Raw genomic sequence first — 24,413 nt, 5'->3', positions numbered from 1 at the left:
CCGAGATTAAGTGTAGTAGAGTGCCACACACGTAAATTTGCCGTTGCGTAGAAACGAATTTTCGTTTAGTCTCCCTCTCTCTTAGCATCACGTGTTCTACCCTGCTCGAAAACCTTCGCTATTGTTGCCATATTGTCATTCCATTCCTGGACACACTCGCGCAAACATCATTGAAAACAATTGAATAGCGCTCCAGCTCGCGGTTCATACCGTTCGGCAGGGACGGTAATGTGGCAATATAGCACGGCGTAGTCGTTGCTTCTTTTATGCAGTGCATGTTCATTGGCTAGCTAGTAACTAGTGTTGCCAACTGTAATAATGAAGCACTATTTCTGTCACGGAAGGTTAAAGGCAGGTAAAGTGGCGGTGAGTTTTGTTGGATTGGAAGCACCATATTTTTATTTTATACTAAGTATTTGACCGGTTTGACGTTGTGTGCGTGTGTGTATGTAAAAGTGTGTGTTTGCTAATGAACGTTAAATTCCATAATGCCTCCAGTTCTGTCGAAGTTGAAATCAAAAACCTTGCATAGCCAAGCTCGGGAAATTCTAAGCAATTCAACTCTGGCTCCGGCAGGTGTTCTTGTAGAAATTGCATAGAGGAGGCTGTCATTTTTGCTGCTTAATGCGATACATATTGTTTTCTGTGTTAAAATTGCCATGCTTTGATGGGTGACCAAGTTCATAGCAGGGCCGGCGGAAGGGGAGGGCGAACCGAGCGGCAAAATTTGAAGAGAAGAAAAAAATAAGCCTATTGAAAACTGTGATCGAGCGAGATATTCTTTTGCACTGAATAGTATTGAAATAGCATAAGAAGTCTCATTATTTATTTTATATTTTGATGTTTTAGTTAGGAATATATTGATTTTCAATTTTCCGTTGCTGCGTAATGACCGGGGGGGGGGGGGGGGGGTCGAAATAGAGCGTCACCTCCCAGGGAGGCAAAATGACTAGCGCCGGCCCTGGTTCATAACAAAAGAAAAAGCCGCGCAGCTTATTGTCTAGTGGCAGTATATGTACTTGTTATTGTCGTCGAAGCCAGCATCCTTTGTAAATGTACAACAAAGGCAACCGACTGTCGCAGATCTCAGAGAGGAAATAATAATACTGTTTGAGGAGGAGTGTTATGGTGCAATTGTAGCGGTTTAACACATTGGCATGTTATTATCTGCCGTTGCAGTTCCATACCAGTGTATACGGGTTTTGGGAGTGAAAAGTTAGAACGCCACCAGTGCATTAATGCAATGAAAAATAATATATACGTATATATTTTTTTTATTTTGTTTGAAATCACTCAAATAAGGAATTGTATGAAGAAGTCTTCTTTGCAGCATTTTTGGTAATTTTACTTATGTGTTAGTTCATATTTTGCGAATTTTTAGTCCATATGTATGTAGCTACATACAAAGCCACTTGTTAGTACATATTAATCCTAGTCCTGGTATAATGCATGACGTTTAAAACTCACCGTTAGATAGACCTGAATTCTCTAATTTTATTGTTGTACGTAACAGCTGTGCATCGGAGCACTGTAGCGATTTTTCTATCTGCTCCATTAGCAACACTGCTTCTTTAGTTGTTTCGCGCATCGCACGGCAGAAATAACTGTGCTGGACTCTACACATGAATTGGAATGTTTAGCTATATTGTTTGCTTTAAAAACATTTGCTATCTATGTTAAAGGAACTCATTTCAACTTAAATTCGAACCATAAATCATTGCCTTCTCTTAAAACTGTACAATTATTTAATTCTCATCTTACGAGATGGGCTCTAAAACTGCAATGTTTTGATTTCATGTTATATCAGGGGCAGTCAAATGAAAAACGAACACCCACCATAAAACACATTCCAATGCAAAAGTTGGCAACACTGTTGTTGTTACGTATCGATACTGCCATCTGTAGGGTAGGAGAAATGCATAGTGAAAATGCACAGGTCCACACAGTTGGTTCGTAATGGCTCAGGAGGTGAGCATAGTGAAAAGTGTGTTCGTCCAGAATTGGAAATGGAGGCAAGCAAAGAAGAGCAGAGAGGTGTGGTTAGTTTCTTGGTGGCTGAGGGTGCTGAACACGCGAAATTCATCGTCGCATGTCTGCAGTGGCAAACACTGCATGTCCCTGCACGAGTGGCAGAACAGATTACGCGAAGGACGCACATCACTCCAAGACGATCCGTGCCCGGGACAGGCCCATTGAGATATAACGCATGATGTGATTGCAAGGATCGATGGTCTGATCCGAGAAGACCGACGAATCACAGAGGAAGAAATTTGTGTTCAGGTTGGCATTAGTCATGGCTCTGTGCATGCTATTATCAAAGATCACCAGCAGTTCCGAAAAATTTGGATTCAGTGGGTTCCGCATCAAATGACAGAGGGACAAAAGATTGACAGAATGACTGCATGTCTGAGTCATTTGCAGCGGTACCACGAGGAAGAGTATGCGTTTCTATCACATATCATCACAGGGGATGAAAAGTGGTGCCACCATTTTGAGCCCGAGAGCAAACGACAAAGCCAACAATGGAAACACGTAGATTCTCCCCCGTCAAAGAAATCCAAAGCTGTCCATACTTCTTCCGGTACGGTCATGATGAGCTTCTTTGACTGCAAGGGCCCTCTGCTTGTCGACTTCCTAGAGCGTGGAGCCACAATCTATGCGCACCGCTATGCAGACACGTTGAAGAAACTGTGACGTGCCATAAAGTCAAAACGCCCTGGAATGCTGTTGGACGGAATCATCCTTTTGCATGATAATGCCCATCCCCATACTGCCAATCTGGTGAGGGATAAGCTTCAGACATTTGGCTGGGAAACGCTTGAACATCCTCCTCACAGCCCTGATCTTTCCCCTTGTGACTTCCACATTTTTGGTGACCTGAAGAAAGACATTTGTGAACATCGGTTTCATTCGGAAGAGGAAGTGCAACAGTGGGTGAGGTTGTGGATCAGTCAGCGACCTACCTCTTTCTACAAGACTGGAATTGATCGTCTCGTCTCCCAGTGGGATAAATGTCTTAACACTTGTGGCAATTACCTTTGAATAAAACAAACTCTATTGTCACTTTGTACTGGTGTTCGGTTTTCATTTGACTGCCCCTCATATATCCCAGGAGTTTCAAATAGCATTGCTGATACCCACCTTATACTACACTGCTGGACCATTGTAGCTGCATAACACTACCAGTAGAGGGCACTAGGGGGTAGTCTGTACTTGTGGAAAAAAAAAAAAACAGTGCTATCAGAGCCCACATTATGGAATGCAGTGGCGAGCAGAAAAGTAAAGTGTTGAGCTGTTACAGAGAAATACTGTTGTGTAGAGTGTAGCTGCTGTAGAAGGATGACTGAAAGGTGTCAACTTAGTGATTATGATCGTGGTAGGCTTGAAACAGGTCAAAGTGCCACCGGAGTTACGCATGATGGGAGTGTCCAAATGTGTGATTTCCCAACTGAAGAAAGCTGCTGTCCAGAGGATCAGCCATGTGTGTGTGTATGGTGGAGGGTCGAGGAAGGAGTACAACAGTCCAAGAGGATCAGTACGTAGCTCAATTGGCAAGAAGGAAACGAACCACAACTCCTGCATAGATTGCCGCGGATCTTGCAAGTGCTTCATCACCCACGTTATAATCAATTATTTTGAGGACTGATGATTTCTTCAGAGAAGAAGGAGGATAGAGATATTAACAACCCTCGGGCAAAATGAACTCTCCTGAATAAGCAGTTTGTAAAGGGACAAAGAAAAATGCGGTGAAGTTTTTCAAGTAGTGTTTGCCGAGTCTTTTGAGTGGAAGGTCACGTTATTTCGTGCAGAAGTTTACATGCAGCAGTTGGCATCAAGATTTCTGAAAAGGGTGACTTCGCGCACGAACTCGATCGTGCTGTCTGCTGTAAGTCGCAGAAAACTGTGGACAATTTATCTAGAAGTGATTTGCCTAGTTGACAGTTAACAGTGACCTGTGTTCCGGACAATTGAATGTTTGTGTGATTGGTAAAGAGCACGCGGAATTTTACTCGAATACAGATTGTTTTCTTGTGGCAATTTTTATAGCACGAGAAGTGAAAAGAACACTGCAAGTTTGTAGTTATGAGCTAGAGAATTGCTAGTCGAGACGGTGGTGGCGTTGAGACCAGGTTCGACCTTTGAACTATGAATTCGGCGGTGAGTCACTTCGAAGGATAGACGTCGAAGATCTTCGGTGGAAAGAAGATACAGTAAAACCTGTCTATCCTGGAACATGATGGTTCCAAGCAAAATTTTCCGTCTTAACAGTTTTCCTTCTTATACAGGGTTGACTTTAAATACAGTATAGAGTGCTGCAGGAAATAATGGAAAGACAGATTTACATTTCACATTCTTATAATGTAGAGTACTAATCCATGTACGTACATGAATAAAAATGTGATACAGTCACAATAAGCATAGCAGAGATTACAATTATGTAACTACACAACATGTTGGTACACTTTCTACAGTATTGTAAAAATGTACAGTATGTACTTATGTATTGTTTCGAAACCGGGACCCTGGCTTTGAAGCGCGATGTGCATAGAGGGAAAGAGAAAGATTGAAAGATGGAATAAGACAGGTGAAGAAAGATTGAGATAAAAGTGAAGAAAAAAGAATGAAACAAAGAGAGATAACAAGAAAAATAGAAAGATGACGAACGAACGGAGAATTGGACAAAGAAAGGTGGAGAAAGAGGTAAGAGATGAAAAAAAGAAACTTAATCGTAACAGCTATGAGTATTGTAGCACATTCTTTCATATCGACAATGTTACCGATAAGCGAGTGGCAACAGAGGCATGTTCCACTTACAGTATTGCATTGTTTTCTTGCGAGCAAAAAAAATAAAAAAAGAAATTTCCATCTTACTGAGAATAAAAACATCTCGTTGGTCTTTAAATGGTGTTCCATTTCCACGTTAAGGAGGTTTCCGCCTTAAGCAGGTCATTTTCAGGTATAAAATCGGTTTGTTCTGGGGACTTTTTTTCCGTATTTACAGGTTTCCTTCTTATAGAGGTTCCGGGATATGCAGTTTTTACTGTAGCAAGGAGCTTGTGCAAAAAGTGTTCCCCCTAGTGACGAGAGCTCTCGAGATGTGTACTTTTGTATCGAAGTGTTGATCAGTGTAAAAGTAAAAGCACAGCGCTGAGTAAATCTCGTAAGTAGAGGTCGACCATATTCCTTTTTTGAGGTTAAAGTGTTTATTTTCTGTTTAATAACCTACGCTACTTTTAGTTTTTACTCTAAGGCAACTAGAGGTAATTTTTGTATTAGTTTTAACTAAGTAAAACAAAATCCTTCAGCTATCCAGGGCAAATTAAAAAAAATGTTAACTGCTATAATTTAGAAGCTTGTAATAAAAACCAGTAAAGAATCATTGGGTTTTCCTTAGCAGTTTTTAGAACGTAAATTAGAAATATAAGGGTGGGAAAATCTTCTAGCTCGAGCATAAACGAAAGTGCGACGCAAAAAGTCTAAATACAACTCTTAATGTTATATGGTGTCCGAAACTACTGGGAGTTGCCTTAGATTGTCTTGACGAAAGAAAGAAAAATAAAAAAATTAAGCATTGTGTTTGTGATTTTCTATCATAAGTAGTAACGTCATAATAACTGTGTAAAGTTGCACCATTCATACCCTTTTTTATGACAATGTCAACTTTTCAAATCTTCGAGTATTTAATTGTCCACAAGAGAACAAGAACCAACTTTGGTCTCCATAAGAATTAACTTTCAATTTTATGTTAGTACATAGATACTTAAGGAAATTTTTGTCATCTTTTTGTACACTTGAATGTATTATATTCTGGTTTGTTCTTAACTGTGAGGCACAAATCTGATCGTTATGGGCATTTTGTTTTCGATTGCTAGATAATATTGGGCATTTGTAACTTTCCTTTACTTATCATCATAAACAACTCAATGATTTGTTAACAAAAACTCCTCAATGTTCCGTGGTTTACATTTTCCTGAAGGAGGGGAATATTATGATGGTCCCATGGATCCGCACAATATGATTGTATGTCTATTAAAATTATTAATTTCATTTTAGACAACTCACTTTCTATTAACAGTTACAAAATGTATAATTACCTTGTACAATGTTAATTATATTTTTGTTATTAATTTGCTCTAAATGCTGTATACATGATATAATATTTGACATTCTGATATTGCTATAGCAATGAGAATAAACAGTAAAAAAAAAAATAGCAGTGTGTGAGTGTAGCAAAGACTGAATACAGAAAAGAGTGAACTGCATCTTGCGTTGTTATTTTGCTAATATATAAACACACACAAGTTATATCTTAACCTTTGTGTATATCTTTCAAGGTATTTATGAACTCATTCAAAGTGTACAAGTGATCAAGAAGTGATCGTTTCACGGCCAACTTCTACCAAATACTTTGAACAAGTTTCCTTCCACACACAAAAGCATGTGAAAATTTGAAGAATAACGTAAATTACTATCGGCATTAAACCAACATTGCTAAGTGATCCTACGTACTCCATGTACATAATAAAATGAATCAATCTGGAAATAATTATTGTTTTTACTTGCATTAAGGTTTAAATGTTTGTGAATGCATATAATTTGCATATTTCACCAACAAAAATTACTAGCATCTGTAGCCTATATGCTTCAAGACAAATGAAGTAAAACTTTGCTATGCTTTTAATGTGTCACACATGCAACACAATTTCGTTAATACTTTTCATGTATTCAGTCTATGTCATCATATTCAAGTTTTATTTTTTCATTTATTAGCAGACACAACTAAGTACTTCATAATTCTATGAAATCAGTTCATCATGAATATTTTAATCCAATTGCATGTCTAGAATCTTACATTTTGTGTGTGAACACAATGAACACACGTAACTAATGTCCCTCCCTCTGTTCAAGGAGTATACAATTATTGCTAATCCAAAACCATTCAACTATCTGAAACTAACCTCATCCCTCTTTTGCTTCATGTAGGAAGAGAGAACAGGTTCCACTGGTATGTCCTTTAAGAAAGAAATTTCATTACCACCCAGTCCAAACACATTTTGAAGCAAGAAATTCTGAGTATGGCTGGCATGGTCTGCTCGTCATCATGAGTAGCTTGTCAAATGTATAAATCTCATGCCTCCCCGAATCCTGGTCTTAAACAATTTCACCAGAACAAAATGAACGGAACTTCCTACCAAGTGTTGGAAGCTATTTTATTTCTCGTTATTGAAAAGAACAAGTCACTCTAGAAGTTAGACATAACTAACTTGCCTGAGAGATTTGGAACAACTTGGTCATAACAAATCCAAGAAGATAGATCCGTACAAATGCAGAACCGAAATTCGAAGGAACCATAATTTTGTACCAGACTAACAATCATAAGGACGAGAGGAACAAATTTTCTGAACTGAATCTTTCTTGAGGAGTCGAATCACAAGAACTAAATTCAGAAGTGGAAATGAACCACTTGTTCCCTGACAAGCCCAATTCCCTGACATTTTCCAGTTTTCCAGATGTGTAACATCCCTGTTAAAACTTATTTTAGTATTAACTTTCAAAGAAATAGAAAGGTGTTTACAAATGAATTTGTTTGTATCAGAATTTACTACAAGCGGTCTCCCAAAGGTTAAGAACCACTGCTTTAGAGGATGGCTGGTTTCAAACAAAACCACCCAAATGATGCATTTTGGGGTGCAGGGTTTCAAGTGAACTACTTTCACATGACAACAATTAACACACTTCTTGACAACTACAGATAAGTATATTTTTGTTCATTTATATGCACATGGAGACATGACATACTGGAATGAGAAAACAATATATGGTATTTATTGTTACTATTATCATCAAACACATTTTGAAAATGTCTATCCCCCAATTATGTGATGCAATATATGAATGAGGTGAAATTTATGTGAATTGCATAACTCACAGGATAATTGAGACCTCAGAAGGTGTCATGTCGGTAAATAAACCCTAAAGTTCGTGTTTAAAAGTTTATTTCGCATTTTGCAATTCATTTCGCATTATTTCGTGACAAAACATGGCAGCAAAATGCATCTCACACCTTTCAAAAACATGAAATATTAACACTACGTGTTTTTTGACATTTCTATTTTTTCCTCAAAAACGAAATATGCATGCCCCTAGTACATACGTATATCACTATGTGGATGTGACATCCATGAGGATCACTTGTGAACTAATGAAATGGGTGCTGACACAACACACAATGATGCATGCACACTGTAACTTGGGTTAGAAACTGGGGATCCTTTATTCTTTGACCGATGTTGAGGGTTTCTTTTTAAGGTCTTAAACTTCTTGGTCAACCTGAAGAACTAAGAAACAAGGCTGAAACATCATAATGGAACAAACCATCTATACGTACTTTTTCTCATTGTGAAACAGTGTATATGTGAACATTGAAGGTGTTGAAAGTTTTAACATATAAATACATACGTTTTAAGCACAGACTGGGCCTTGGTACCAGGAACTGCAACAATCTTCTTGCTTTGAATGGAATCAGTAGAACTCTTCTCCTTGGCATCTTGTTTAGGCAACAACTGTAAAAATGGAAATGATTAAAGACCTACAACTCTGCTAATTTAATATTGAATAATGTGAAGTTAAAATTATTACTGACCCTTGGTAGAATTAATGCTCCTTTGGTAGAAGAGCTTGTAGGCTTCAAGTGGTCTACACTGAAGCTTCAAAATTTAGGAATTACTATGTAGAGTTAACTTTTGGGAAAATGAAGGAGGTAACCGAACATTATGTTATGTAACAAAGGAAGAACACTGTTTTCTGTCACGTTAAATGTTTAACATTAATAGGTGAAGAAAGGGAGTTAGTCCCGTATGTCTGATATTGAGATAAGAAAGGAATTTATTATTACTATTATTAGGATGTTAACTCAGGCATGCTAAAGAGACCCACCTGAGAGGTCAAGCCCCTAAGTCCTATGTACACACTGTCCACATTACCACTTCAAATTTGGATGAAATATGGCACATGGTATCTTCCGACAAATATAAGAACATGTAAATTTCCTGCCCCTCCTTTTTTGTGTGCGAGACTCACGATCTGATTCAATTTCACATGTGACACTTGGAATCTTCATGAAATTCTGAACAAGTATGAATTAATTTTTTTTTCTAAATGATTGTTTATGAAAAATACCAGTTAAAAGACCAGTTTGTCATTCAGCGACAAAAAAAGGAAACTTGAAAGGGCCATCAATTACAAAATAAATGTAAAATACAGTTTATTTTATCTGTCTGAAGTAGTTACAAAAAAAAACAGTTTTTTAATGGATGTTTCTTCCGATAAAAAGCTGGCTTTTCTTAGGAAAAAATGGAAATTTTGGCCTTTTACCAATTACAGCTAACCCATTTTACTTACAGTGTTAGTTAAGAGTTTAGAGGTTTGTAATGTCATATCTTGAAATAGTAGTTTTTCATGGTGTGGCAACCAAAAGATTTCTTCTACAGGGTGTCAAAAAAGTCAATCAACCAAGACTTTGAATGTACTACTACGTACAAAAACTACCTGCAATTTGTGAATAAAACACAAAGTACGTAGTTAATCATCAAATTTATTTTGTCACCTTCAAAACAGGCCCCATCAGATGCAACACACATATGCCAACACTTAACCCACTCTTCAAACGCAGGAGACAGCATCGCCCTGAGTTCCTTCTGCAAATTTCCTTTAATGGATTCAATTGATTCAAAACGCCTTCCTCGAAGTGGTAACTTGAGTCGCGGAAAGAGAAAAAACACACGGAGTCATATCTGGAGAATATGGGGCTTGGGCAAGGATGTGTGTTGAGTTTTTGGCCAAAAACTTGCGAACAAGAGTCGACATTTGCGACAACGCATTATCGTGGTGCAAACTCCAATTGTTTTCCATAACTCTGGTCTTTTACGGCGAACACTCTCACGCAGACGCCTCATAACGTTCACATAAAACTCTTTATTCACAGTTTGTCTTGCTGGAAGGAATTCTGAGTGCACAACACCACGATAATCAAAGAAAACAATGAGCATCACCTTAATTTTTGAGCGACTTTGGCGTGGTTTTTTGGGTTTTGGTTAATTTTCGAAGTGCCATTCCATAGATTGTTGACCTGCCTGCATGTCATACTCATACACCCATGTCTCATCACCAGTTATGATGCATTTCATGAAGAAGGTTGAGTCACTCGAGGCTCACGAAATCATGTCTTCAGCAACATCCCTGCGATGTGTTTTTTGCAGGAAATTCAGCTCCTTCGGAAAAGGTTGTGCCGCGACGTGTTTAATTCCTAACACATCAGTCAAAATGTTGTTAATGGACATGTGTGATATGCCAAGCTCACGAGCCACCTCTCTCACACTCACATGCTGGTTTTCAAGCACCATTGTCCTGATTTTTCAGATGTTTTCGTCAGTCGTGGACGTGGAAGGTCAACCAGAATGGGGGAAATCAGCAACAACTTCTCAGCCTTCTTTGAAAGCCTTGTACCATGCATACATACGCTTGTGTTTTCGACAGACACGAATCACCAAAGGCCTTTTGTAGCATTTTCAACGATTCAGCACATGACCGTCCATTGGCAACACAAAATTTCATACAAATTCTTTGCTCGATATTTGTCTCCATTCTGCAAATCGCAGGACACTCATCAACACAACTAACGTAAACAGCTGCTGTGCACAAACTGATGGATAGATCACTCTACCCCTCTGTGGTGTCACTCAGTACAGTGCTGCCATCCTACAGACAAAATGAATTCTCGATACCTCCAATGTGGGACTTTTACCAGCCAAATTCCGGGTATGTTTTTTACTGAAGATATGTAATATATATTACCTTCTGGCATTTCATAAGTATATTCCTGAGAAAATACTGCCACACCCCTTACTCTCCCTACTCCTTTTTTAACCCTGCACACTCCTGTCTTGCATAGATAGCTAGGAATGCGGGTGCAGAACGTTTGATTCCTGGTGTAGATCACGTCTGGTTTCCTCTATCTCCTGGAATGCTCAGACTTGCATAGGAGAATTCCACAGGAAATGGGCATTATAAAGTACAGCTGAACTGGCTGCTATATAAGGGAAGGGTGTCCTGTAGCATTCCTCCTCTTAGTTACAAATATCTAAGTGCATCTTTGAGAGTAGCAGCCAGTGCCACCGCCAGGAAGCAGAGGTAAGTGCTGGCACATCCCTCAGCTACCTACCCTTCTCCTCCTATTATTCTTTGTTTAGCCCAGTAAACAGTTAATACCATCTGATTCTTCTATTTTTCCTGAAGTGAAAGTGCTCTATCGACGATGGTAAGATAGGTGACTTAAGTGGTGGAGGCTTAGCTTCTCAGTTTCAAACATTTCTTTTCCATTGGCATTAATCACCCTTCCCAAAACTGGCATATCTATTTCCATTGCCAAGCAATGAATGCTCAATGAAGTCGAGGATGAACTTAATCGCACCCTTGATGAACTTCATTCATTAGCTGTTTCGTCTAGCCCCCTTTCCCACATCAATCGGCGAGTAATTACCAGATCTTTAAGTAGGCAAATACAGGCTACTTGAATCGATGCAATAGCTGATTCACACTGTCACAACAATTCCGATGAATCTTAAGGACATCAAGAACATTCATGTGGCATTGAGGTAAACATTTCCATACTGTCTCTTTTAAAATGCCCACGTTTTCAGGAGGAAAACGAGACAATGTCCATCAGTTCTTGTTAGAGTTGGAAGTAGTCTGAAAAAAAAAAAAACCAGCTTTTTTGGAGATTATTCCACGTCTCTTTTGGTTTGGCTTTATTAGACTTTTTTCAAAAAAGTGTCTCAAATCAATGAAAATACAGGAGTTGGCAGTATTTTTTCTGTTCCATGGTTTTTGTTTATCTCCCTACTGTAAAATAGACACTCATTTCTAAATATTTTTTTTATTTTTTATTTTTATTTAGTTTATTTTACTTCACGTTTTGTGCCTCTTGGCTAATTTGCGAAGATGGGGATGAGTGACGAAATGATGAAATTGATGAATGGATATTCACAAACAAGCAAGCCCGAGCGGGATTCGAACCCGGGACCCTTGGCATTGCAGCGCGATGTGCTAACAATTCGGCCACAGGGTCCGGCTCATTTCTAAATATAAAATACAATCTACAATGTGAAATTCGTAGCTAGACATAAACAGTGTTCTTAAAAAAAGCTGGCTTTTTTGAATGGGCAGTTCCTTCCAAGTGTTTTGATATTTTGGTAGGCTTATTAAATGTATCTATGTAGTATAAGCCTATTCACATAACTAAAGTAGTTCTGTATGTGTTTTTAATAGAACATAATAGTATAATATTATTTTCAATGTTTGACTTTGTTATACAAACACGTACATGAAGCAAAAAAGAAAATACTCCTCTACCTTTTGAAAATCTATTATCAAATCTCTCTATATTAAATTTTGTGTTCAGTAAAATATATTTATATTCTGACTTTCCTGTAAATCATGTATAATACCAAGTCTCTGTACCTATTACAAACTGAGGCTGTAAAAGGACACTCTGCCCACACAAGGACAACACAACTCGCAGATGATTATCTTGGCCATGGATTCAGGTGCTAGTCTCTCGTTGGCCTGCAAGAAGCAATTCCTGGGCTGTACTACAGGAAAGTGAGGTTGACTTTTGGGTAGAAGGTCACCCCTTATACCCATTCAATTGATATGGAATGACTTGGTGGCTAAACTTGATGTTTTAAGTGTGTTAAATAGCTTACCTTTCTGAGTTTACGGAGACCTGCTGCAACAGTTTCTTCCTGTTGAGTTTGATTTGCTGTAGTATCCTCATCTGCATTTCCGATAACCACTTCCACAAAACTCCCCGTAACATCCCCCACCACCAAAGGGGTACAAAAAGAAGGGACATCCTCCTTTATAGAGATTCTATCGAGTGATGACACATCGGCTTTACTTTGAGCTTGTTCATCCACTTCTATGTCTTCCATTCCACCCATGTCTAACCAGTCGGTATTATGATCATCATCTTCATCAGCCTAAAAGGAAAATGAGAAAGAATATATTCAATCAACATGGTAACTTAACTGCAACAAAATTTCACAGGTATATTTCTTACAAGTTTTGTACACATGCAAGATTGGTTGGCTGGAAACTTATTGGTTTTGTTCAAATACTCGTTCTATGTAGAAGTTTTGAACAGTACATGCCTGAGGAAGATGTCAGAAAGGAGGTGATATCATTTATGCTTTAAACAATGGACACGTTGTTTAGAGTAGTTTATATTCTTGAATGAACCAAACAAAACAATATAATAAAACTAAAGTCTGAGGTGCAAGAGCCCTCAGAGAGTCAGAGCTTGCAAAGTGCATTTTTAATATTGTGACACATGGTCAATGCATAGAGTTGCATCTGGCTTTTGAGTTGGAGCCTGTTACTTTGTCTTTTCATTTACATTCCTGGATTTTACATTTTCCCTCATTATACCAGTACAGTAAAAAATAAACCGAACCTAGGCCACCACGGTGTTGTATCTGCAATGACTGGCCTGTGGCTGCGCAGAGGGTTAGCTGATGTGGTAGAGTCTGAACCATGAGTCTCTGCCGCACGTGGCGCAACACAACACGAGAACCTGTGTTGCTAATCTGTTCGATAGAAAAATCGCTAGATTGCACCGAGGCACAGCTGTTACATAGAACAAGGAAATTAGAGAACTCAACTACCTAACGTTGAGGTTGAAATGCTATGCATTATAACCTGAGCTGGGATTAATATGTACTAACAAGTGTCTTTATATGTACAAACGACTAAAACTTCGTTAAATATGGACTAACACATGCGTAAAATTACCCAAAATGATGCAAAGAAGACTTCTTCATAGTGATTCATTACTTGTGTGATTTCAAATAAAGTAAACAATGTATTATTTTTCCATTACATTAATGGACCTGGTGGCATTTTAACTGTTCACTCCCAATAAGCCCGTCCACACTAGTACTGGAACTGCAACAACATGTGATACAAGACTGACACTATCACTGGTTTGAGAGCTAGAAACCTGCGAACGTGTTAAACTAGGCAGTTGGACCACAAACACTCCTCCTTAAGCAGTATTATTGCCTTTCTCTGATGGGCAACAGCCGGCTGCCTTTGTTGTATATTTACAAATTATGCCGGCTTACACAACAATAACAAGAATAACAAGTTCATATATTGCCACCAGGTGATAAGCTGCGTGGCTTCTTCTATTGTTATGAACTTGTCACCCATCAAAACATGTCAATTTTATGAAAGAAAACAATATGCATCGCATTAAGCAACAAAAATAACGGCTTCCTTCATACAATCCCTACAAGAACACATGCGGAGCCGAGAGTTGAAATGCTCGTGCATCCACATAATTTATTTCTTTTGAGCAATTCTAAAGTAATGAAATATGAACAATAGTACTGGAGGCATTATGGAATTTAACGTTCACTAACCAAAACACATGCACTTTCACATACACACACGCAATACATGCACACCTCGTCAAACTGGTCAAATAGGTGGGTTTCAGGATTCCCACAGCCGTCATCTTTGCAGCCAAATTTGTTTATCGTCTGCAAGGAAATACCCACCGTTACATCTGCACCAACTGTGCGTTTGCTGTTAGTGCTGTGTAAAATGTCGCTAACATTGAATACAACTAATAACAATGTTGTGCAATCTGGATAGAGCTGTAATTTTCCACATGTTCAAAATCTTGGCGCAGTCGACAGAAAAGATATGAAGAAGAATGAAGTTCTTTTACGGTGTATAGATCCACATGAACTGGACAATAACGAAATGAGAAGGGGCATAAAACTTTGGCTAACTGTAGTTTATTCACTTGATCCAGCTACCTGGAATCGATTTGTTTTTAAATTTATTTTTGGTTCGGATTCTGTTTGATTTATTTACATCCAGTACAAATTAATTGTAAATTGCAAGGCTCTATCTACCATTATCGTCACTGTATCTTTTTATCATTATGTTTGTTTAAGAGCTGTAATTTCAAATGCATGTTGCTCGAAAATAGTACTTTCACTCCTTGCTTTACTTAAAAATCTAGGATATGGTGGCCGTGGCAGAGTTGATAACACACGGTGCCACAAATTCCAGCCTGGGCGTGGGTGTTCTTTGTGAGTGTCCCTTCATCATATCGTCACTCATACTCATCTTCGCGATTAGCCAAAGTGGCATAAAAGCAAAGTAATAAAGGGTGTTCTGCATAGGATGCCGAATTTGAATCAAGTGCTATTGTTTTGTCTTGAGGTTGGCAGACCTGTTCTTACCAATGTTGGTATCTGTTGTCATGCCGATTAATGTAGCCTCAATTGCTTTGACTCGTTTGTTGTGGTTATGATATGGAACAGTTTACGATTGAGCAACATGTTCTCATTGTGAAGACATTTTACCAAAGTGGTGAAAGTGCAAATGCAGACAGTGACCTCTTTGCACAGTGACCAGGATTTCGTCTTATGGGGGTTTGTGAAGTCACAGGTGTATGCCAAAAAACCACGAACCCCTTTGGAACTGAAGGCGGAAATCATATGGGTGATTGGAGGCATCGAGACAGACATCTGCGAGAGGGTTATCAATAATTTTGTGGAGCGTATAAATGCATGCAGACTTAGTAGGGGTAGATATATATATGTCTGACTTTGTCTTTCATACATAAATGGGAGATGTTACTGCTTACATATACACAAATGTAGCTATTTTCATGATATTTTCGCTATTTTTATTTAATTTTCTAATTCAGCATCCTATATGGAACACCCTATATAAACCAAATCAATCAATAAATTTGGGATACTTTGATATATTATTAATTTTAACCAAGCAGTGCTTTTTCTGACAGTATGCAATGGTGCAATACAGCCTACTACAAGCACCTTTTCTCATGAATCGGATAACAATAAATAACAGTTTGTGTTAACGAGAGAAATGTAAATGATGTAGGGACATTGAATTTTCGCGATGCACGAAATCGCGAAATGTGAAAAAAAAAAAAAAAAAAAAAAAAGATGCAATTTTGAACATTCTGCACGTAACTACACCCCCAATGATGAAATATGCATGAGTTTTATTCGTGAAGTAATGCGAAATGTGTGCTTTTCCACGAAATGAACGCTTTTTCGCGAAATAACAGTGAAATATCATCAAATTAAGTAGAAAACATGCAAAAACCGGCAATCGAGGTTGTGCACGCAAACTGTCGATTTGTAATGAAACGTTTGCCTAAAGTTTCCTACCACTTGCAGCTGAAGAACGTTTTATCTCCGATCACATCAGGAAGACACTGCAAATTGGGATTTCCCATGCACATAATCTCAGCTCGAAAACTTCGCTCCCTGTCAAGCTGCATTCCTTTCTTCCCCCGAATATGCAATTTAGAAATGAAGTGATTTTGTGTTGATGTTTTCTTTTTGGTTGGACAGTATATAAAAATGAAGTAGTTTATCAATTTATAGCTCTTTTGTATATTGTTTCCTCTCATGATGAAAAAGTGTGTGCCAATTTTTTTTCCCCCACCACTGGTATATACCGCTGATCTAACATTTTACTACCGCTCTCCTCAGTTTTTATTTACCATAAATTTGTCTCCCTAATAATGAAGTACAAACGTACAATTATCAAGATGAGTTTAACTTCGCATGTTATCATTTTTGTTGCCATACTTATCGGAAGTATCAGCACCTTTCTACCAAAAAAACAAGGAAACGCTACTTGTACGTATGATTAAACACACCAGTCCGACTCATTTGTACTAAAAGTCACAGAGAAAGGTGATATATGAAATTAACTGAGAGGAAATGTTCACTACACACACTGTAATATTTGCTTTGTTTATTAATCTTAGTACAATTTATTCTCACCAACCACAGACGGCGTCATCTGATCAACTATTAGCCTATCGAGTCCTTGCACATCCCGTGCTGTGAAGCGCACCACCTTTCTTGGAAAATTCGACGATAAACGTGAGTTTCTGTTTGAACAACCGGATACTGCACAATGTACCATCATAAACAACGTTCAAATATACCACCTGCTGCCTGCTTGAATTCCGTATGTTTACAAGAACTAGCCTCCATCATGGCTGCTCAATCACACAATTCAACAGTTTGTGACATAGGTGAAACACACCTATACTTAAAATAATAATAATAATATGGTGCTTCCAATCCAACAAAATTCACCCTCACTTTGCCTTTCCTCTTCCATTATAGAAATAGTGCTTCATTATTACAGATGGCAACACTAGTTACTAGCTAGCCAACGCACAAGCACTGCATAGAAGACGCAACCACTACGTCATGCTAACGTTCCTGTCGAACGGTGTGAACCGTGAGCTGGAGCGCTATTTAATTGTTTTCAATTATGTTTGCGCAAGTGTGTCCAGAAAATCAATGAATCTTGGCAACAATGGCGAAGGTGGGCGAGCAGGGTAGAACACGTGATGCTAAGAGGGGGGGAGATGAATCGAAAATTGGGATCTGCACCTCGGCAGAGAATGGTGTGTCAGCCTCTATGACATGTGTAGCAGACAGTTCGTTCGCGCAGCTCTCACGGTAAACACGTTACGGCGAAGGCTATCTGGTGCTGATACCGCAGTTTGTCGGGTGGTAAGATGATGCTTCAAGAGCAGCAAGTAACCATCAAATTTTGTGTAAAACTGGGTAAGACATTTATGGAAACCATTACTCTGCTACACCAAGCATACGGGGAGGAAGCAATGTCACAGAGCCAAGTTCACAAATAGCACAAGCAATTCCCAAGTGGTCGCATGTCCACCGAAGATAATCCACATCCAGGAAAACAGAGATCAGCAAAAACTGAAGAAATAATTGTCAGAGTTCAGGAAGAGGTCCGTCGAAACCGCCGACAGTTGATAGATGACTTGGTAAACAGACAGGACTCTCTCATGGATTGGTTCACACTATCCTCACGAATGATTTGCAGATGCAACGTGTGTGTGAGCACTTTGTTCCCAAGAAGTTAACCGATGAGCAACGAGAGGAGCACGCACTAGTCAGTTGAGAAATGATTGACAGGGTTGACCAGGATCTAGATCTTTTGAACAGTGATTACAGGTGATGAGACATGGTGTTTCCTGTACAAAACACTATAGAAACTACACTCGTTGACATGGAAATCATCCTCATCACCCAGACAAAAAATTATTTTGTGCAGACAGAGCCAAGGAAAAGGTTACGCTCGAAGTTTTCTTCGATATCCAGGGATAGGTGGATTTTGAATTCCTTCTTGAAAGTCGAACCGTCAATTGGGATACGTATGTTTCAATTCTTTGTCGTCTCTGAGATGCAATACATCGGAAAAGGCCTCATTTGTGGCAAAACAAGAACTGGCTCCTTCACCAGTCGCTCAAGGTGAACAAATATCTAACACAAAGCACAACATTCCTATCCTTCCGTAGCCTCCATATTACCCAGATCTAGCCCCAGCTGATTACTACCTCATTCCGAAGATGAAACAGTTGCTCAAAGGGCGGAGATTCACTTCAACTGAAAAAGTCAAGATGTATGCAACACGCGCTCTAAAAGATGGTCTCCAGTGCTGTATTGACAAGTGGTATGAACACTGGCAGAAGTGTGTCACTGCCCAAGGTCATTACTTTGAAGGTGGTATTCTGTACAAGGGTGCATTGTATGTGCAATAAATGTTACTGTAAAAGTTTGGTTTATTATTATTATTTTTTACTATACTCGTACATTCAATCTTCATAGTCCTAACATAGCAAAAAGTCGAAGAAATTTTCCTCAATTTTATATTTTCTCGCATTCTATGTTTTTGCAGCTTGGTCCCCCCAAAATCGTAAAATCGAGCTTCCATTGTAGCACCTGAAATGTCCTGTGAATGCAGGGTAAAGTTTATGAGTTCCCACCAGGTATTGAAGCTGACACTGCTCACACCAAAGGAAAGAGTGAAAACTATTTGGCTATGCTGGAGTCTACAAAACAATATGCCTTAGATAATACATACAAGGAATGTAAACTTTGTTAAAAAAAGGAAAGGCAATATGAAAAAGAAAGGTGAATGTACCTTTCATTAACCATAATACTGGTTATTTTTTTCATTCTGGTTTCCCAGAACTTTTTCAAGCTACACCAAAATATACATACAACACAACCTCACATGGCTAGTCACTCTACACTTCTAAGGAACGAATATTTGCCCTTATTTCCTCCTAGGTAAAGTGGTTTTTCCACCTTGCAGGTGTCATAGCTGTCTTCTCTCTCCCCTCCCCTCCATCCTGTAACCTACTCTTCTTGTCTTCCCTCCCCTCCTCCTTCTGGTGGCACTGACCTTCCCTTTCTCCTGTAACTCATCTGGCAAGTTGAAATCTTCCATTTTTGTGCAGAGACAAAGAACATATGTATAAACTGGGGAGAGAAAATGAACAAAAATGATGGGGAAATTGTAATGAAATGGATGGAATTAATAAAAAAGCATGTGGAAAGTAAGTTGGTTAAGTTTCCTGAGCCCCCTTCAATATACTTTGTTGTAATTGTGCACAGTCGTTGCTTTTCCAGGAAATTGTTACAATTCTAGTTCATGAGAAACCTGTTTGCACTGAGACCAATGGAAAGGAAAACAATCTCTCGCTTATTGCAAACAAAACTCGAAGAATCTTGACACCAGTCAGACTGGTGCTAGCAAAAGTCTGGAGATAATCGGGCAGAATGAATGTTGGATTTTATACGGGTTTACTGGAGCATTGTCTGTTACAAGATTAACTGGTAAGATTAGATCTCTCGGGAGAAACAACACAACCTCTCTAGGTACCAGACAAAAAAAATAAAGGCAGGGTGTAATTTTCGTTCTGGTTCGGCTGTGTAAAATACATCGTAAAAAAAGTAACTTTTCTTTGCTTCAACCAACTTCATTCACCCCCCTCCCCCATTCAAGGGAGCAGACCAAACTCCTTCCTTGACTTGCATTGTAATCCAGCGTGAAAAAGGAAACGCGCAACTTGCGATTGCGATGTTTTTTTCATCCAATGTGTATTCTAGGACACATTAAACAAGCGTCGCAGTCGATAATCATTCAGGTTTGGAATTGAATTTCACTTTAAACTGTATATTTAGTCCCGATTAGCCCATCAGCATAAATGAACTGAAAACAAGCTTTATGAAACTGCGCATTTTCACGTATCAAAATGGTAGATCCTTATTTACTCTCACGTTAATCGTTAATCGACGACAATTTAATGTTGGATTTAGGTATATTCTCGATGTGAAACACCCACCCCTCCAAACGTTTTATCCTTGAATAATGTCTTTTTAATGGGTCTCAGCGACCATTCCTACATTGAGCACTTTTTTTTCTCCCACATGAATGGTTCTGAAGAAAAGCGGTTGCAGATTGTTTGCGCTGGATGAGTCATCATAAGCAGACGCTAGACAAAACACTGGCGCCAGCTGCATCGTAAAAACAAGGAGACGGGCTGGAAGTTCGCGCAACAAGTGGCAGTTCGAGCAACAAGTGGCGGAAGAGAAAAATAATCCCAGCATTTTAAAGATAACGCAACTGTCCAAGACGGAACTTTTAACAGCAGTGTAAAGAAGAAAGAAATGACCCTTGATTTACGTTTTACCATGCAACAGACAATAATACGGGCAATATTTCCTATGCAGACAACAGCATTAAAAAAAAAAACAACCTGAATTCTGCAATTATCAACATTGCCGTGCACACCAGTGGCGGAGAATGAGCTGGGGAAAGGGGGAGGGTCATTCTTTTTTTTTTTTTTTTTTTTTTTTACTTGTTCTATGGTTTTTGTTCATTTTCAAGAATATATCCAGAACTGGTTGCCTCATTTTAGACGTCAAAGGAAAGGAAGAGGGGTGGGTCCTTTTCCACCCTCGCCTGTAATCAGCCTGCATCAGCAAGAAAAAATCGTGGCTGAAACAATCTGCATCGCACCCCCCCCCCCTTACGTTTGCTGACAGGAAAAGAGGGAGAAGTCAGTCAGCAAACGGAACACTTTTTTGGCAGATATTACAACATCGACACAATTAGGAAAACGGGAGTTATGATGCACGTAAGATCGAAGTAAACTTTTGTGGAAACCTGGATGACAACGCCTTAAGCGGGTTGACGATCTTTAGTTCACCTATGTGGTTTTGATTATCTCTAACAGTTTCGCTTTTTTATTAAGTGTTGCAGGGAACAAAGAACACATTTTGAATGAAAGCAGTTACCAGAAGTTGTTGGCTACAAGGCCGAGAGTTGCTCACTCACGGGAACCTACTGAACTCTAGGTCAGAGCTGGACAGATGGGCCAGACTTCCCGGTGTCACACATCTGTATTTTCGAACATTCCTGCGATCTTATCTCTCAAGGTGGTGTATTTATCGATGAAAGAGCTTGACCTGCCATACACATTGGCAAAGACTGCAAGTCCAGCAGTTATTTCCCCCCTCCCTCCCCCGCGAGTTTTCAGCAGCTCTTAGGACAAGGAAACAAGTCAAGTCGATTTAAAATAACATACAAGCACATTCGATCTTCTCTTCTCGCTTATCCAAGAGCAAGGGCGGCAAAACAAGCCTGGTGCCTTGGGTAGCGGCTGCCGGGTGCGGGGTAACATGGGTGCGCTTGAGGGAGGGGAGGGCAGAGGTCAAGTGCTATTGGATATCACTCAAGCACGGTGTGGTGGTGTCTATTTTTAGTTCAGACCCAATTGTGAGCGGTAGAGCGCTCGTAAAGGGAATGAGTGGAGGAAAAAACAACGCATTTTTCGGCCGATTTCCTTCAATTTTTCAACTTTTTTTCCAATTTTTTCTAAATTTTTCACGTTTCCCGGGAAAAGGGTCGTTATACCCGGGGTCGTAGAATCGAGAGTTGACTGTATAGGATTTTATGTAGCTGCTCAAGAAGAGTGAAAATCCTTTATTTTTTTCTATTTTTTAAACAAAACAATAAGAAATGGAAGGAAAAAGGTGCTGAAGCATCAAAGAAAGGGCAAATAGGGGATAAATGTGCTAATCTCACGTAAAGGTACAAAAAGGTGCAACCAGTGTTTTCATTTTACTTGATTTCATGTCTTAAAATACATCTCTCAAATGATCGGTATTAAAACAGATATATTTTTGGAAAGATGCTACACCTTAAAATCCATTCCCTACTCATTACGATGCGTTTCTTTGTTAACTTCATATATATTTTCATCCACTGAATTTCTGTGCAAAAACAAAATTACATGAGCTGAAAGACAAACTCAAAAAACATGCAAAGAAGCACATTAAAAAAAGTTTAAAACAGTGTTGTAAAAGTTTTGAACAACTGTAAAAAAAAACAATGTCATGTGCTTCAAACGTTTAAAACAGGTTGTTTCAACTCTTTTAAACATACCAACCCTGATTAAAACTGCTTCTTGTAACTATATATTCCAAAAGTGAAGCAGGTCATATTTCCTAACATTATCAATGGGACCTTTTAAGTAGAAACATTTACAGTATATCCGAGTACTGTGAAACTGACAACACAAAGTTACCATTATTGCTGGCGACAAATTAAAAAAATGAATACAAACAATTTAGAGAAGGTTAGTCTAAAGCATTGTACATGCATCTGATTTAGCTAATCAAATATTAAAACAGAAACATGCTGTTGATAACAGAATTCATAAGTGTATATACGAGGGGAATCCAGAAAGTAAGTACTGATGGCCGTAGTTGTTGGGAGATTACCCTAACTAACTAACTAACTAACTAACTAACTCCCTAGCCCTCTTAAACCAGAAGGTTCATGGCTGCAGCAACACAGGCCTTCCATCTTTCCCTATCTTGAGCAAGTTCTATATACTCTTTTCCATCCCTACCGATTTCCCTTAGGTCCATCTCAACGTTGTCCCTCCATCTTCGTCTTGGCCTTCCTACAGGTCTCTTACCATCAGGTTTCCCAACAAGAATCCTGTAAACTCCTCTTTCCTTCCCCATTCGTGCCACATGGCCTGCCCACCTAAGTCTTCTTGGGAGATTACCCTAGCTTTGAATTTCCAAGAACTTACAGGTGCACCTTTTCTCATGGGAGTCAATTTATAACAGCACTAGGAGAAAGATGGCAGCTCTCCTACAGTCTCCCGCCTGCACAGATCCACCTGTAATTGTGTGAGGTGTAAGGACTGGACAATATGGTCAGACAATTCACGGAAGGCTCGTGATCTTTTGCATCATTTCAGGTGGGAGGTCTGACCTCACATGTACTGACTTCCATACCTTCCTTCAGCTGAAGCAGTTTCTGGCAGGACATGTGTTTTCACAGCGACGCTGTTGTACAGAAGGCTCCACTCTTTGTCTACATGACATGTGCATAAATACCTTTGGCCTAGTATTCCATAAACAATTACGACAAAGGCAGGATAATGTGGCAAAAACAGGACTGTATACTAAAAAAGTATATGTAACCCCCTCCCCTCCCTTTCGAAATTCCTGGGCATGCCACTGCCTATCTTAAGCTGCATGTACTGCTACATTGATAAAAATATGAGGCAAGCTCAGCTTTGGAGCTGACAACACCAACTGGTCGTGGGTACCTAATAAATGAAACTTCGCAGATGGAAATAAGAAGAAAAATGTAAATGAGCAAAAAACTAATGTTGAAAAGGTCAGAATCATCAGTTTGATTGCTACCACATAGTCAAGAAAAAATATGTGATGAACTGAAGGTTTCTGATAATTTACTTAGGAACTTAGTGAAAGAACAAAGAATCCTGCCTGATTTAACAAAGAGAATGAATAGGAAACTGGAGCTGACAACACCAACTGGTCATGGGTACCTAATAAATCAAACCTTTTGCAATGAAATTTCCCAAATTTTCAATTGTCATACCTTGTAATTTCAATTTATGGTAAGTCAAGTATTAAAACCTTATGTTACTATATTTTCTGAGCCTTTATTTAACCCAAATTTAAAAAAAGAAAAGACTTCATTATTCAAAGTATGGAATGTACAGAGTGTCCGAAAAGTCACGCAACCCGGTGTTTACGACCGTATAACGGAATAGCGAAACGGAATGAGAAGAAATGCTTTCTGCCAAAAGAATGCCCTGTATATTGGGAAAATTTAGAGAGACAAACATATGTAAGAACATGCATGTTTTAATAACAAATAAGCAAAGTGTTGCCAAAGGCGGAAAAAAAATATTTGCATATCGTGTATATTGATGCACAGAACTCACTGAGGTAAATTATTGCAACATTTCACAATACCAACGAACAATTTGGATGGCCATCTATTGAATTTGACAGAAAAAGAACTTTGACGAAGTTTCAAAAACATTGCAGAAGGGAATAAATGGGCTGTTCCAAAAATCGATGTTTTCACAATATTACGAGGGACACTGGCAACACTGGTGCTGTCAC

At 38.9% G+C, this 24,413-nt stretch overlaps 1 protein-coding gene across 11 annotated transcripts in view; it reads right to left on the bottom strand.

Annotated features, from left to right (window-relative positions):
* The window catches only part of LOC145985065 (uncharacterized), a 353,116-nt gene that overhangs the window by 166,301 nt on the left and 162,402 nt on the right, over window positions 1-24,413 (bottom strand). For all 11 annotated transcript variants that reach the window (XM_083118625.1, XM_083118626.1, XM_083118627.1 and 8 more), the window contains 2 exons: window positions 12,765-13,040; window positions 8,461-8,564 (listed from right to left, as the gene is read on the bottom strand). In XM_083118625.1, the coding sequence (XP_082974751.1) occupies window positions 8,461-8,564; window positions 12,765-13,040 (380 nt within the window). The remainder of the gene's footprint in view (window positions 1-8,460; window positions 8,565-12,764; window positions 13,041-24,413) is intronic.

The sequence above is a fragment of the Lepisma saccharinum genome, chromosome 3 (assembly GCF_977018435.1).
Source record: "Lepisma saccharinum chromosome 3, izLepSacc3.1, whole genome shotgun sequence".
Lineage (NCBI taxonomy): Eukaryota > Metazoa > Arthropoda > Insecta > Zygentoma > Lepismatidae > Lepisma > Lepisma saccharinum.
Note: the sequence above shows the minus strand (reverse complement) of the source record. Positions and strands in the feature narration are given on the sequence as shown.